The 13,836-nt window shown below is 39.5% G+C and overlaps 1 protein-coding gene across 1 annotated transcript; it reads left to right on the top strand.

Annotated features, from left to right (window-relative positions):
* Positions 1–2,241: 2,241 nt before the first annotated feature.
* On the top strand, positions 2,242–4,979 carry si:dkey-208k4.2 (C2H2-type zinc finger protein). The gene is made up of 9 exons (XM_026358010.1): positions 2,242–2,401; positions 2,583–2,683; positions 2,758–2,854; positions 2,995–3,083; positions 3,258–3,331; positions 3,497–3,577; positions 3,705–3,934; positions 4,168–4,221; positions 4,464–4,979. Exons 1-9 carry the CDS (start codon positions 2,267–2,269, stop codon positions 4,725–4,727), a joined length of 1,125 nt encoding a protein of 374 aa, XP_026213795.1. The 5' UTR covers positions 2,242–2,266; the 3' UTR covers positions 4,728–4,979.
* The last annotated feature ends 8,857 nt before the right edge of the window (positions 4,980–13,836 follow it).

Here is a 13,836-nt window from a genome sequence, read left to right as displayed (position 1 = left end):
CAGAAAAATCACTGACAAACACAGCAGAGGCCTCATCATCATATAGCGCATCCTCAGTTTCTGTGGTAACCAACTCAAACACTTGTATTATTTTTATCCCAGATATTTTTATAACAGCACGGCACCCTTTGCTGTTACATGTGTTTATAAATATGTTTCTGTCGTGTGCTGTGAAACGATATTCATCCATTAAAATAAATAAAATATAAACTACTATTGTAAAGTACAGTAATTTATTCAGTTAACATGAAAAGTATTGAATGTATCTCATGATAGAAGGGAAGTAGATTTTTATAAAACTGGTTCTCACTCAAACCAATAGTGTGACAGCTTTCAATGATCCGTCTTCTGTACAAGACGTGTCTGAAGTACCTGGGCAGAACAATATTATATGATTCCTGGAGGTAAAAATACTTTATTCTCCTTCCCTTCAGTGACATCAGAAATATGGAGACACTGGTGTTTAGTAACACAGTGTCCTCTCTCACACGGGAGATGTTAAAAACTATTTATTGCTATTGGCCAAAGGGATTACACTGTAAAGGGTTTATTGTCAAACTAACAGCAACTCAATGGCAACAATTATCCGGGAGTTGTTGTAGTAAAACTACTGTACACCAGAGTACAGTAGTACAATAAATTCCTCTCTATATAGAGGAAGTTTATTATCTCTAACTTGTCAGTAACACACTGTAAAGGTCATATTCTCTAAAACACAAATAATATTACTAAGCACTAGAGCTGCACTGGCAATACTTCTTGTAGTAGTGATATTTTGAAATAAACGCAGAAGCTGACGAAAAGTTTTGATTGTGTAAGTGTAAAAGAAAGCACACAATTGATTAGCTCCTTATTGGTAACCATAAATCAAACCGTGTAAACCGCCATTGCTGTTTGTGCTGCTGTCTCAGCCCTGTGACCTGCAGGGTTGGCTTCCTCCACGCACTTGGGTCTTCCAGCAGTCATCCCGCAACACATCTCAATAATGGAGGGATATTGTGCACTGACAGCCCCCGCTGAATATTTAATCTGTTCCCCTTTGAGACTTAAAGGGAGCGAGAGATAATGGGTAAGAGATGGAGGGGAGAGCAGCAGGAGAAATGCAGCATCATGAGCCAAATATATACTCACATGGCACTTCCTCGCAAAGACTCCCGAGATATTTCAGTTCTCAGAGCCGAACAGTTCAGACCAGCCCTGACCTTTTTGCTTTAATCTGAATTCAAACAGCGTAAAACAACTCCACCGTCACTTTCAGTGGTTTTCATCTTGTACATGCTGATCACATAGTGCTGATGCAGAGTAACCAGCAGTGCATTAAGAACTGTGAAGAGTCAGGATGCTGGACATGCTTTATTTGCTAGTTAAAGTTGTTTAGATCCCATGAGGTGTAGGGAGTTTAGGAAAGCCGGATTTTTTTTACAGGCCTATCAGACATGGGGAACACACACACACACACACACACACACACACACACACACACACACACACACACACACATACACACATTTTATTGATGCTTGTCTCTATATGTCATCACTGAGAGAGTCTGGCATCCTGATCAGTGTGTGATCAGTGTATAAGAGGACCTTATTCCCAGATGGCTCTGAGACAAAACCTGCTGAGGTCTGAAGTACATCTTTTTGAGTAGGGATCCTGTGAAGGGGAGTATCAACTATTCACATATTCTCATGTTTGAATTTCGGAGTAGGTCAAACACAATTACACTCAATCTTTTCATTATTTATGTAAGAAATAAATGAATCTGTCAGTCTTTAGTCGGTGCGTAAAACCAAAAAGCCCTGTGAGATAGCGACACACCGCCCTCTACTGTGCAAAAGCAGAATTAATATTACTGCTGAAATATCTATTATTATTTTTCATTTGCATCAAGTCATGAATAAACTCCAGGATTATCCTGGAAGAGTTTTAGAATTGAAATGAAGCTGCACACAGTGTATATTGATTTATTTTTAATAGCAGCTAATATGATTTTAAATTTGATTTAGTCACGATGTTTTTTCTTTGTGTTTTCTAGTCTGTAAATCGTTGTAGTGCATCACGTGTTTCTCGTCAATTAACGTGAACTGGTTACAGCTTCGCCTTTCGTTTTGCAAAGTGTTGAATCAGACTGACTCAACACCTGTTGGCAACTGCCAATCATCCAATCAAGTTTTCTGAAGCGGGGCTATAAGAGCTGCTGATAGACGCGGCGGCCTCCCCATTACGCATCTTCTCCGAACAGGTGCTGGGACCTCAGTACAACATGAACGGTGCTCGCAGTGGGAAACCTGCCGCTGGTCCGCCGCGGCAGCAGCTCAGCTGCAGCCACGCTGACTGTGGGGCGACTTTCACCAGGCAGTGGAAGCTGAGAGAGCATGAGACGGTGCACACCGGAGCGGTAAGGACGTGTCCGAGCCGTGCGTAACGACACTTTTCATAAGTGTGCTTCATGTGTGTCCTAACGAAACACGTCTGCTCTGTTCACAACTTGTTTTTTGATATGTGCAATGTGGTTCTTAAAAGTTTAACTTGGCAGAACACTGTCAATAAATAAAGTATATAAATAGAAATGTCCACAGCGCCCGTGTCAGTGCGCAATTGCCGGCTGCGGTCGTCGCTTCTCGAGGAAATCCCACCTGAGCCGCCACATGCTTCAACACAGAGGGCTGAAGCAGTTCAAGTATGTCATCAGTCACACCTGTACTACTGATTATAGCTCAGCCACGAACTCATTGGATCTTTCTCTTCCTCCAGATGCAAATTTGCAACCTGCACGAAGAGTTTCTTCGACGCAAGTAAACTGAAAAGACACGTGAGCTACAGCCACGGAGAGAAAAACAAGTATTTCAAGGTTTGTGTAAGCGCTTACACTTCTCCACAAGATGGTGCCAAAACGACACGTTTTAATCACCAACTTCTTTGTTCTTAATGTAGACAAATAACATTTTCAGGCGTTTTTCCCTCATTTGAACCACTTTAATCTTCCCACAGTGTAACCAGGCTGACTGCGCACTGACCTTCAGAAAACGCCGATTATTTAAGCTGCACTTAAAGGAGCATGACCTGTCTGCAAAGTTCAAGTAGGCCTGTTTGTGGTGTGAAATACCTCAGCTTTGTCCTATACTGCACTGAAATACCTGTTACACAAGTCTGTTAAAGCTTTTTAGTTAACCACATCTTTGAAGCGAGGCCGAGTAGCCATGACCCCAATGAGTTGGTTAATTATTAACTCTGTCTCCTGGTGGGTTGCTTAGGTGCTCAAAGGATGCGTGCAATGGCACATTTGACTCCCATATTGCCCGCAAAGCCCATGAGAAGACGCATGCAGGTTGGTCTTCAACTACCTTCATTAAGAAATTTGTCAGCAATTTGCATGCAACTTTTTTTTTGCATTGCTTATAATTCAAGACGGATTACTTGCATTGTGCATGGTTCCTCACAGGGACTTTATCGCCTGATGCTGTCACTGGTTTTTGCTGTTTGGTCCCTGCAGGTTACCACTGCCCTCAAGCTGACTGTGATGCACACGAACAGACCTGGGGTAAACTTCAGAAGCACATGGCCAAACACACAGGTAAAAATACAGTACAGAAGTATTCCTGCTACAATGTACTCGAATGTTTCTAATGGGGAATTTTAGCTTTTGTTTTCCTGTCTGTCAAATGAGGGGCTGTTAATTACTGTTTTAAAATGTGTTGCAGCAACATTTCCATGCCAAGTGTGTAAGAAGGTGTTCAAGAAAGCAGATGCTCTGCGGAGGCACAAACGGAGCCACGCTTCCCATAAGCCTGTTCTGGTTTGTCCCAGGGACAACTGCCAGGCTTACTTCTCTACAACCTTCAACCTGCAGCACCACATTCGTAAGGTGCATCTTGAGCTCCTCAAATACAAATGCTCCTTCCCCGACTGCCCACGCATGTTTGCTATGCGGGTATGTAGCGTGTCTTTTTACCGGTTCTTGAGAACAGATCTTAAATTCTTGATTTGTGTTGTGCTGAGCTGTTCACAGTTTAGTCATAGTATTTCTGACACTGGTTGTAACAAAAACTTCGCAAATGCAAAACAATTCTGATTATTTCTGCATATTTACTGTAACTTTCTGTTGCACAAAGTTAGGTTTTTACTTGTAGAAGTTGGGCATTATTGGTTTGTTCCTTTCCACAGGAAAGTATGACCAGACACTTAATTCATCATGACCCAAGCTCCATCTCTTTGAGGGTAAGTCTGACATCAGAATCCCACAGTGCAGATGTTGACTAAAGCCACCTGACAGCAATGAGTGTAAATCTGGCCGAGGGGGGCATTTGGTTTTTGGATTTCTTTTTAAACCTGTTGAATGCAGACTTGTATGTTGACAACCAAGGGAGTAATTTTTTGGTAAGAAATTTGCTTTAAGTGTTTTCATAGCAGTAGCATCAAAAGAAATAACTCACCTACATTTTTTTCTTTTCTCCCAACAGAAATGTCGCAGGCCCAAGAAAACCTGGCAAAAGCGTTTGAATGGACACAATCTGCCCCTTGTGGAGGAAAATCTGCATCGTCTCTTCACCCTGCGCATGCGGATTTCCAGACGAGCTAAAGTGGAAACGAACCTTGCAGGCCTCTTCAATGAGCGCAAAATCCCTCACTATGTCGACCCGGAAGTCAACTTGCGTGCCCTATTCAGCCTCAAACAGCCTCGTCCTTTGGAAGTGAAGACCGAGGTTCTGCCGCTAAAATGTTAAATGAATATATGCATCCAGAGTAGCTGTGCATTTTGCAGGCTTTAAATTTGAACTATTTATTTTCTTAGAAATTGGTAATTGGGTCTCTTTGGTTAAGTTTAATGTAGTGAGGTTACATTAAAATGTTTTATTTCCAAGTGTTACTTGAAACACTTAAGATGCAAAGTCTCAGTTTGAATGATTTCTTTAAGACGCCAGGGTTTTTGAATGCTAATTTTGTGGCAGGAAACTTGACCCAATAAAATGAGTTGCGTTTTGATCCAAATGGTATTTTTAAAGTCATTTTGCCTTCCATGCTAAGTGTGAAACACTAAAGAGATTAACAGAACAGATTTGTTCACTTTTATTCAGCTGTAATAGAAATGATAGTTTGGCACATTCAAACAGCTGTTCTTCAAACCAGCATCTATCTTTTCGGCTTTGCCTTGGCTGCACGTATTGGTTGACATTTGCTGAACATGTTGGAGCCCATTAAATATGAACAAAGGGCTGCACATGAGTAAGAGCTGAGTCACAGAAGAATGTCACTTTGGGGGTGGATGAGTCTCAGCTGTCAAATCTGTTCCATTGAGGTTAAACTACTGCAGTTGAGATTTTGGCGGCCTACATTAATACTGGAGAAATGCTTGTAACTTCATGACTTTGTCCTATAGGCCGCTAGGTTTCCATTATCGGAGGAAATGCACATTTACTAATGGTAATACAACAAAACATAGCTGACAGGTCAGAGAAAGCAGAATTTCAAGGACTCTAAGCTTTTCTGAAAGTAAAATGAATTAAATGACTTATAGTTTACTGTAACTTTAGTACAGGCTGAAGACAAAGCCAAGTCACAGTCAGACCAATAGAGGGTCTCGTGCAATGCAACTGACGGGTGATTCACAAGATCTGTTTGACCCCCAACCTCTATCTAGAAAGAGTCATGTTTTAAATTCTGGACCTGTAAGGTGTATTGTACAGTATGTGGACCAGATGGACAGGATATTTGTTTGGTTAGATGGACACCCACCAAGATGTTAGAGAATCACAGGAAGTTTTAGGGGGGAAAAATAATAAAGGTAGTAACTTTAATTTATCAATTAACTTCACAGAGGCTGCAAACATCATTTAGTGCAAACACAATATCTTTAAGACACTAATACTCCTAAACTGTACTGAACCACACACTCTTGTGCCGTCTCGGGTCTAAGTTTTCTGTCTCTTCACGTGTTCCCAGACTGACTCCATGATGTTGAAACCATGGCTCTGTGTCATACTGTCTGATGCAGGATTTGTTTTTCTTGTTGCTAAAGATAATTCTAAAATAAATTTATGTATTCATGTATGTTTGGGGTTACTGTCATGCTGCAGAATGGATGTGAGACCGATCAGGGGTCTTCTTTAAGATGGATACTAATCTAAACATTTGACATGACCACTTTTTTTAGAAACAACTGTGCAGTTAAATTCATAATTTTTACCTTTATAAAATAAAAGTTTTTTGTTTTGCTAGAAATGTGTAAATTCTGTAGTATGTCATTATTGAGGCAACAATAATATAGATGGGCATTGTGCTGTAGGTGCTTTAGGCTATTTTTGGTGCCATTTACTGTACATGGGAGAGAGACAAAAATTAAACTACAGGGCGACCCAGTTACATAAAGATTCACAAGCTTCTCTGCGTTTATGGCCGTATTGTTTGCTTTTCTAAAAGTCCAAATCACAGCAATTAAACAATTATATTAAAATAGAACTCCATTCATCATCTAAATATGTTTAATTATTTTTCTATACAGTGTCTGATCACTGTAGTCTGAACACAACGTTAAGCGAGCTTATGAAGTAGGATAAAATAAAGTGCTGCTGCACTACCTCTTTATGTCCCATATATTACTTACCATATACAACAGCTGGCCTACATGCTCAGTCAAGCTGCAGGAGCTGCACACTGCCTCAATTAGAAATGAAATGCCACAGCAGATGACAGTGCCTGTTTCAATCATAATAGTTTTGCCTGTAGTTACTGAATATCTCATATCTGTCATTTACAAATCGTAGATGAATGTGTCATTCAGACACTCAGTGTCCATTAAGGTTGTGATGTTGCTTGTAATGATGTGTAGTGAGGCTCTCAAAGTCAACACACTTCTCTGCTGAGCATACAGGCTGGTGTTGTTTCTATGGTGATGCAACACAGTAAACCAGATTTTCTTAAGTCTTTGTTCTGTTTCTTGTCTTGTCAGTGGGATTCTTAGAAAGTGTTCGCAGGTGTTCAGCAGGTGTAGAAGGTAGTTGAGCGATTTGATGTTCCCTGTTGACTGCCGAGTTGGTAATTGTTTTCCATCCGTGCCGTGACGTCCCAAAAGAGTGATGATGCTGCCTGCGCTATCAAAACTGAATCACACACAGTTAACCACACCCTTACCATCACCCTCTGGCTGTCTGGAAAGGCCATGCCAATTATCCACATCGTGAGCGTGACCTTTGGTGTAGCATGCTGAGCTTGATTTTTGCAACATGTGCATCACAGAACAGAACAAAAGAAAAAGTCAAAATAATACCATCACAGCAAGAGAGGCTGGGAAACTCATTCCACATTCATGATTGCCTGATTAGCTCTAGGGAAACATTAAATTTAGGTAGTGGTTGGATTTTGAATAGTTTTCTTTGTATGTGCTCTGTAAATAGCGTGGAAAGAACCAATCGACAAGAAAATGGAAGGTAAAATTAAAACGTATCTTCCTTCCTGAAGTAGGGATTAACCGTACATTTAATTAAGAGCTCTGTTAAAATGTGCACCAATGGCTGCAGCTGGATCAAAAGGTTGTCAGTCCACATCCCCATCTGTCGTGCAAACCTCCAGATGACACTCGTGATGTTTGTTCATTCTGCAGAAAAAGTAAAAACCTTATCAAACACGGTGTACTGACTTTGTATGGAGGGTAACTAATTGTTGGTGCCACCAAAAGCAGTAAAACTGATTCATTTTGACAACTAACGTAAATCAGTGGAGGTGGGAACATTTCTCCATCTGCACTTTGTGACCAAGGCAGAAAAAACATGTAAAATCTCTTCACATGAATCTTACCTTTGCAGCTTTAATTGAAGGGGGTGTACGTCTCCTTGACAGTGTTTTTTTATGTCCCACTGAAGGGCAAAAAAAAAAAGCATTTCAGTCACCTTGAAAAGTGATTTTTGTAGTGAATCATTTTATCCCAATCACAGCAGCTTGTGAATACAATGACATTGACCTTCAAGACCTCACTGGTTCTTGACGAATAACAAAATGATTCGACTAATGTCTTAACTACAGTAATAACACTATGTTTTTCTGGATTTAGCTATAACACAACAAATAGTAACACAGTTCTTTCTACTGTACCGTACTGCTTTAATAGATTCAACGTATCTGAAGCTTTTAGTTTATTGCAGTCTAGTTGTTTGTTTGATAAAGTGCAGCAGTCTGTGGAGTTGGTGTTCTGCCTCTTGGTTTCACTCACATCGACACTGGAGCATTAATCCACATTTCTCTTTTCCAATCCGCAGAACGTGTAGGAAAAAGCGGCAACCACAGAGAAAAACAGAAACCCCCTAAACATGGAGATGAACTGAAGTAGGTTAACCATGCAGACGTCATATCCTGATTTAGCGTGCTTCCTCCAGAATAGATGACCCAAAACCTCTTCTCCCCTTCCTTTTCTCCCATTTCCCATGGCCCTTTTTGAAGAGAGCATTTCACAGTCATAGCGTAACTGCAAGCCTGCTAAACTGTTAGGATTAACCAAATAACCATAAGATAGGGAGAGGTCTGCATGGATGTAAACACGGTCAGCATCAGAATGTGTAGTGCAGCAGCCTTTTAGAAATTTCTGCAGTCATATAAAGTGTGAGCAACTGCTGAGGCATAAACAAATAGTCCCAGCTAGTGAGCACATTGGCCTTTAAAATGCTTAAATCAGAAATACAGTAATTCAAATGTTATTTTTTTTACAACTCAATTTAGTTTTATTTGTTCAGCAACAAATCGAGACAACTTCACACAGTACAGTTACAAATCCCCCCTGGAGCAAGCACTTGACTACATTTTCATTTTGTGAGAGAAATGTGATTGCTTCTTGGATGTTTGAACAGTCTGAAAGGACCGGTTTTGCACCCCACCTTGTTGTTTGCTTGTCTCCAGTCAAAGTTAATGATGCTGTAAATTCACTTGAAGAAAAGGGCATCAAAGACACTTTCAGACAGACACTAAGAAAGATACAGTTTATCTGCATTTATTCCAACATTTGCTAAGACAAGTTCATCTGGATCACAAATCCAACAGGTTGTTTTTCCACATAACCTCTCACTGTAAAATGTCTCTCAGTGAGTCACCATCACCAGGAAGCCGTTTATCATATTTTCTCAATAATTAAATCATGTCACATTGTACAATAAAACTCTCACTGGCTTCTTTTTCTATTTGTGTTGATTTTTCTCTTTGGTTGTTTTCATAGTAATTAGTCATTTGTAATATTTGCTGTTTCCCTTTTCATCCAAATACAAAACTGCACAAATACAATTCCCACACGTTAGCATAATAAGGTGAGTAAATTCCTCTGTTTCAAGCAGAGACAGCAACAATAGTTATTTAGCTTATTTGCATAACAAATTCTGTTGTTCCTTCATTTGGTATAGATTATGCTGAGTGTGCTGCAGGTAGTTCTGCAGAACACGATTAAAGCGAAACTGAATCGTGATGAGTCACATGTCCACAGGCTGACAATGGATTGATAATGCAGGTTAGGAAAACCCATATTGTTCCTTCGCCGTGACAAGGATTTGCATAATACAGTCATTAATGCAAAAAGAGTCTCTCAAAATGAGACACTGACATGATTTATTTTGGCAGAGTCAGACTCATTTTGTTTAGATTAGATGTGATTTTCTTAGTCACTGATCTTCTTGGCCTAAAATGAAACCTGATCGCTAGAGATGATGCACAACGTGGGTCATGCTGGCTTTTCCTTTGTCAAATCTTTTAAAATCTATTTATTTTATGATTGAATATTCTAAGTGTTCTTTAAATAACTGGATATTGATTACCACAGATCATTATTTCCACTTTTCCTTTCATACTTTAGAACAAGAATATTTTCTAATATTACTACATCAAGTTTGATTTAAAATTAAATGACTTAATATTGTAATAATAATTTGTTTCAACTAACTTCAGCAGTGAGTGAGGCCAAACACTTTATTATATTGTTTTGTCATTTTGTCACGCTGCACAATTGTTGGACGATACTCTGTCCAAGGTTCCTCTGAACCTCTGCATACTGTTTCAGTACCAAAATGCTGCCATGTGGTCTTTTTGTAGTTGCAGATCCCAGGTCCTCTTGTTGTCAAACAGTATTACACAGCCGATATCTTCATACTGTATCTCCAAAGACAGCTCCCTGGGAGCTGGGATGTTGTCTGGCAGGAGCTGATGCAGTAAAATCTATTCTATTGGACTAGATTAAAGATTCACCTTCTGAGGACTCATTGAATCTTCTTATTCATGTAGGAGAGCTCGATTCCCACACACACACCTGAAACTCCAGCTTGACCCTGTCGCAAATATTCTGGGTCATCATCATCATCATCAAAAATTCAATTTGCCTCTTCATCTTCCTCATGTGTGTTTTCCTGTAGGATCCTTACAACCTCAGAAGTAAATCAGAGAACAGCCAAACTATCTGTATAATGAAAATCACAAGTATAATAATATTTTTAGATGCACATCAGTATGCAGTTTTATGTTGGTGAACTGGCTATAAGAACCTAGCTAAATACTTTCTTAAGTAGCCTAAATTCTTCTTATCTATCAGCTAAGCAACTAGCTATTAGTAATTGTAATCTTCAGAAAAGTAATATAGTAACTCTCAGGTAACCTAAACATAAACCTAATAAAATACTGTGTATAGTTATCTTTCACAATTGTCATCAAATATTTTCAAAGGTATTGTTAGAAGAACTGAAAATCAATACTTACAAGTATTAGATGTGCAAAGGGAGCTGTGCTGATCTGTAAAATGTCCAAAACAAACATAATTCACAGTTTCCAGCTAAATGCTGTAGTAAATATATGTAGGTGAGTTCTGACCTGTGTAAACTTCATGTAGAAATACAAACACTGTGGTTGTTCATATAAAACATGTTCAAATAAAAAAAATCATTGTTGGTGCTAAACAAAAACAATAAATTTACTGCACACTTTTGGAATAGTTAATGCTAAAATAAATGTATTTCAAAGATATATCATATAAACATTCAACCATACATGAATCTACACAGAAAATGGATATGGGTCATTTTGATCCATGTTGTAAATTAGAAGGGTAGTGATACAAAAAAGGGTTTTTAGTGGAAAAAGTAAGAAAGGAAAAAGTAAAATAAGGCTGTATGATAATTTAAAACAAGTTCATCGAGGAATACCTTAAATACTTAATGATGGAATTAATTTATTGCAAAGATATAGAACATAAAAACCCAGCTGGGTCACTTTTGACCCATGTTGTGCATCTAAGGGTTAAGGATGATTACACAACAACAGCTTACATTGCCCTTATTTTCTCATATTCATTGCATGTGCTCCTTCATCAATCAAAGCCATCTGATGAGTGCCTTGTGCTGCAGTCGAGCGCCGCCAGTAATTAGAAATGCTGTGAGTGTACAATTGAGAAATGTGACAGCCTTGTTTTACAATATCTTCAAATGACCGGCCAAAAATCCTGGTCATTATAATCATTTATCAAAGCTGCAAATAGTAAGATGCTGATTAAATCAATCTTGATACACACCATGTCTCTGTCCTTGTTGTAGTCATTAACTGAAATGTCTTGTCTGTGAAATGTGCAAATATAGACCCTGATTGATTTTAATCAAATGTTTAGTCATTGAGAAGGAAAATGGGCACAGAGCAGCGGGTGGTCTGGTGTTGTAATTAACAACCATAAAATCCTGATTGATTATTTTACATGAGCTCAACAGCATGAGAAGAGGAAAAGGTTACGATGACATGCAGCAGCAGTCATGAGTGAAGTCTGTTTTAGATGCACTTTTACTTGGAAGAAACTTTATTGATCCCTATGTGCCAACCGAGTCATTGTAGTAGCTAAAATAATTCAGTGGGGATCGAATGAAGTGAAGCACAGGACATGAATATGAAAACACGTTAAGGAGGAAAAGAGACTATAAGCACTGCGTGGTTTACTACAGGATCTCGAATGGGAATAGGACATGTAGTTACGGCTCAGTGGTAACATTCAACTGTAGTTCAAGAGGACTCAGGTTCAAATCTGGATGCCCTATTGACTTATGCAGGACTCCTGCTGTTTACATAAATGATTCACTGCAGTGTGTAGTTATGAAAATGTGCACAAGGGAAGCATGAATAATTATTGTAAACTGTGATGAAAACTAACTAAATACATTCATTTCATTACAACACTTGAGCAGTCGTCCACCAACCACAGGGTGACTGGTCTGATTCTCCCCTTGACCTCATGTCAAAGTGTCCTTGAGCAACACACTTGCTACTGTGACTCCCTCACTTGTAAGTGGCTTATAAGTGACTAAAAATGTAAATAGCTGGTGACTTATTTCAAACTATTCCAGTATTAGGCCTATGTGGGCTTTATATTGTTGATTTTGTTAACATAGACATAGTCAGGCTAGCTGTTTTCCCATATTTTCCAATATTTCTGTTAAGCTAAGATAGTAGTGTGTGGGTAATAGTGTTATATTTATGAGTGGTCATGATGCCCTCAGTTCAAATGTTGCTGTAGTTCTTGTTTAAACCCCAAACTTAATAAACTTTGCTTTAAATAGGGTAGATATGACAGAATAGAGATCAAATGGCTACTAACGTATAAATTTAAGTCGTGTTCTTACACTTGGCTTTTATCTGAAAATGGTCTATACTGCCATTATAAAGCATTTGATGTAAATGATACACAGGAATTTGAATTGAATCAGAGGTTGTTTGTCTTCACAATGAGCTCGCAGTTTCATCTCATCCATCTGTCGACCAAAATAAAGGTCAGATGTTTGCAGAATTGAATGCCGTGAGTCACCCCCACCCCCCCCCCCTTGCAGCTTGTCTATTTATCTGTGTGTGTCTGGGTGTGTATAGTGCAGCAGCTCCATCCCATAACACTAACACATCCCCACTGGCGATTGCCTCTGGCTGCAAATTATCGGGGAGAGAGAGCAGAGCAGCAAAAAAGTGAGAGAGAGGCCTCAGCATGGTGGGTGAAGCTCATGTTTCATTAATAGAGCATATCATGCGGCGTGTGTGAGCATGGGGAGATGCAGGGTCACAGTTGACTTTAATTAGAGGGAGAATGTGTTAAACAAATGTAGGGTAATCACTGTCAATGAATGGCGTCAATGGTAGTCTACCTATAATCAGCAGTGATCAGGGGCACAGCACAGCGCTGATGGCATGAAATACTGGAGAGGACTGATGAGTCAGTAGCCCAGTTGAAGCATCAGTCATCATTACTGACTGAGTGCTGAATCATAGTCAGACCAACGTCTCATGGTATTATTTTTCCACAGAGGGATGGCGAAGCTATCATTTCCAGTCATCCTATCAATAATAACCTCCGACTCCTGTCTGGTCATGGAGTGACCGACCTCCCCGGCCACCTGTCCATCTGCCTGTCACTCTGTCTGTTCATCCTGCCTCTTCACTTGCAGGATTCAACGTCATGTGTTTGCCTTCTCTGCCGCTGAGAAACTATCACATCCAGTTTTCCTCAGAGTTGACAGGAGCCTAATAACAGCTGAAAAACGACCCAGAAGTTACCTGTGAAGAACAAAAATACCAAAACCGTGCATATTGTGGTTAGATTACTGTTGATTAGTGGTGCCCATGTGTGAAATAATCTAATGTCACGGTTGCTCAGTGTGGAAGCATCTTGTCAGAAATATCTCTGTAGACTAAAAGTAATAGACTCAGAATATGGTGTCAGCTTTTAGCATTAGCGCTGCTAAATTTCAAACTTTACTTTTTCATTTGAGAGATCAACTTGATGCACTGCATGCTGGACTGTAAGCACTGTGAGCACCAGAGCAAACAATCTTCCAGACACATGAATAATGA

The sequence above is a fragment of the Anabas testudineus genome, chromosome 8 (assembly GCF_900324465.2).
Source record: "Anabas testudineus chromosome 8, fAnaTes1.2, whole genome shotgun sequence".
NCBI classification, from domain to species: Eukaryota; Metazoa; Chordata; class Actinopteri; order Anabantiformes; family Anabantidae; genus Anabas; species Anabas testudineus.
The sequence above is the reverse complement of the archived record's forward strand: the minus strand, read 5'-3'. Positions and strand labels throughout refer to the sequence as shown.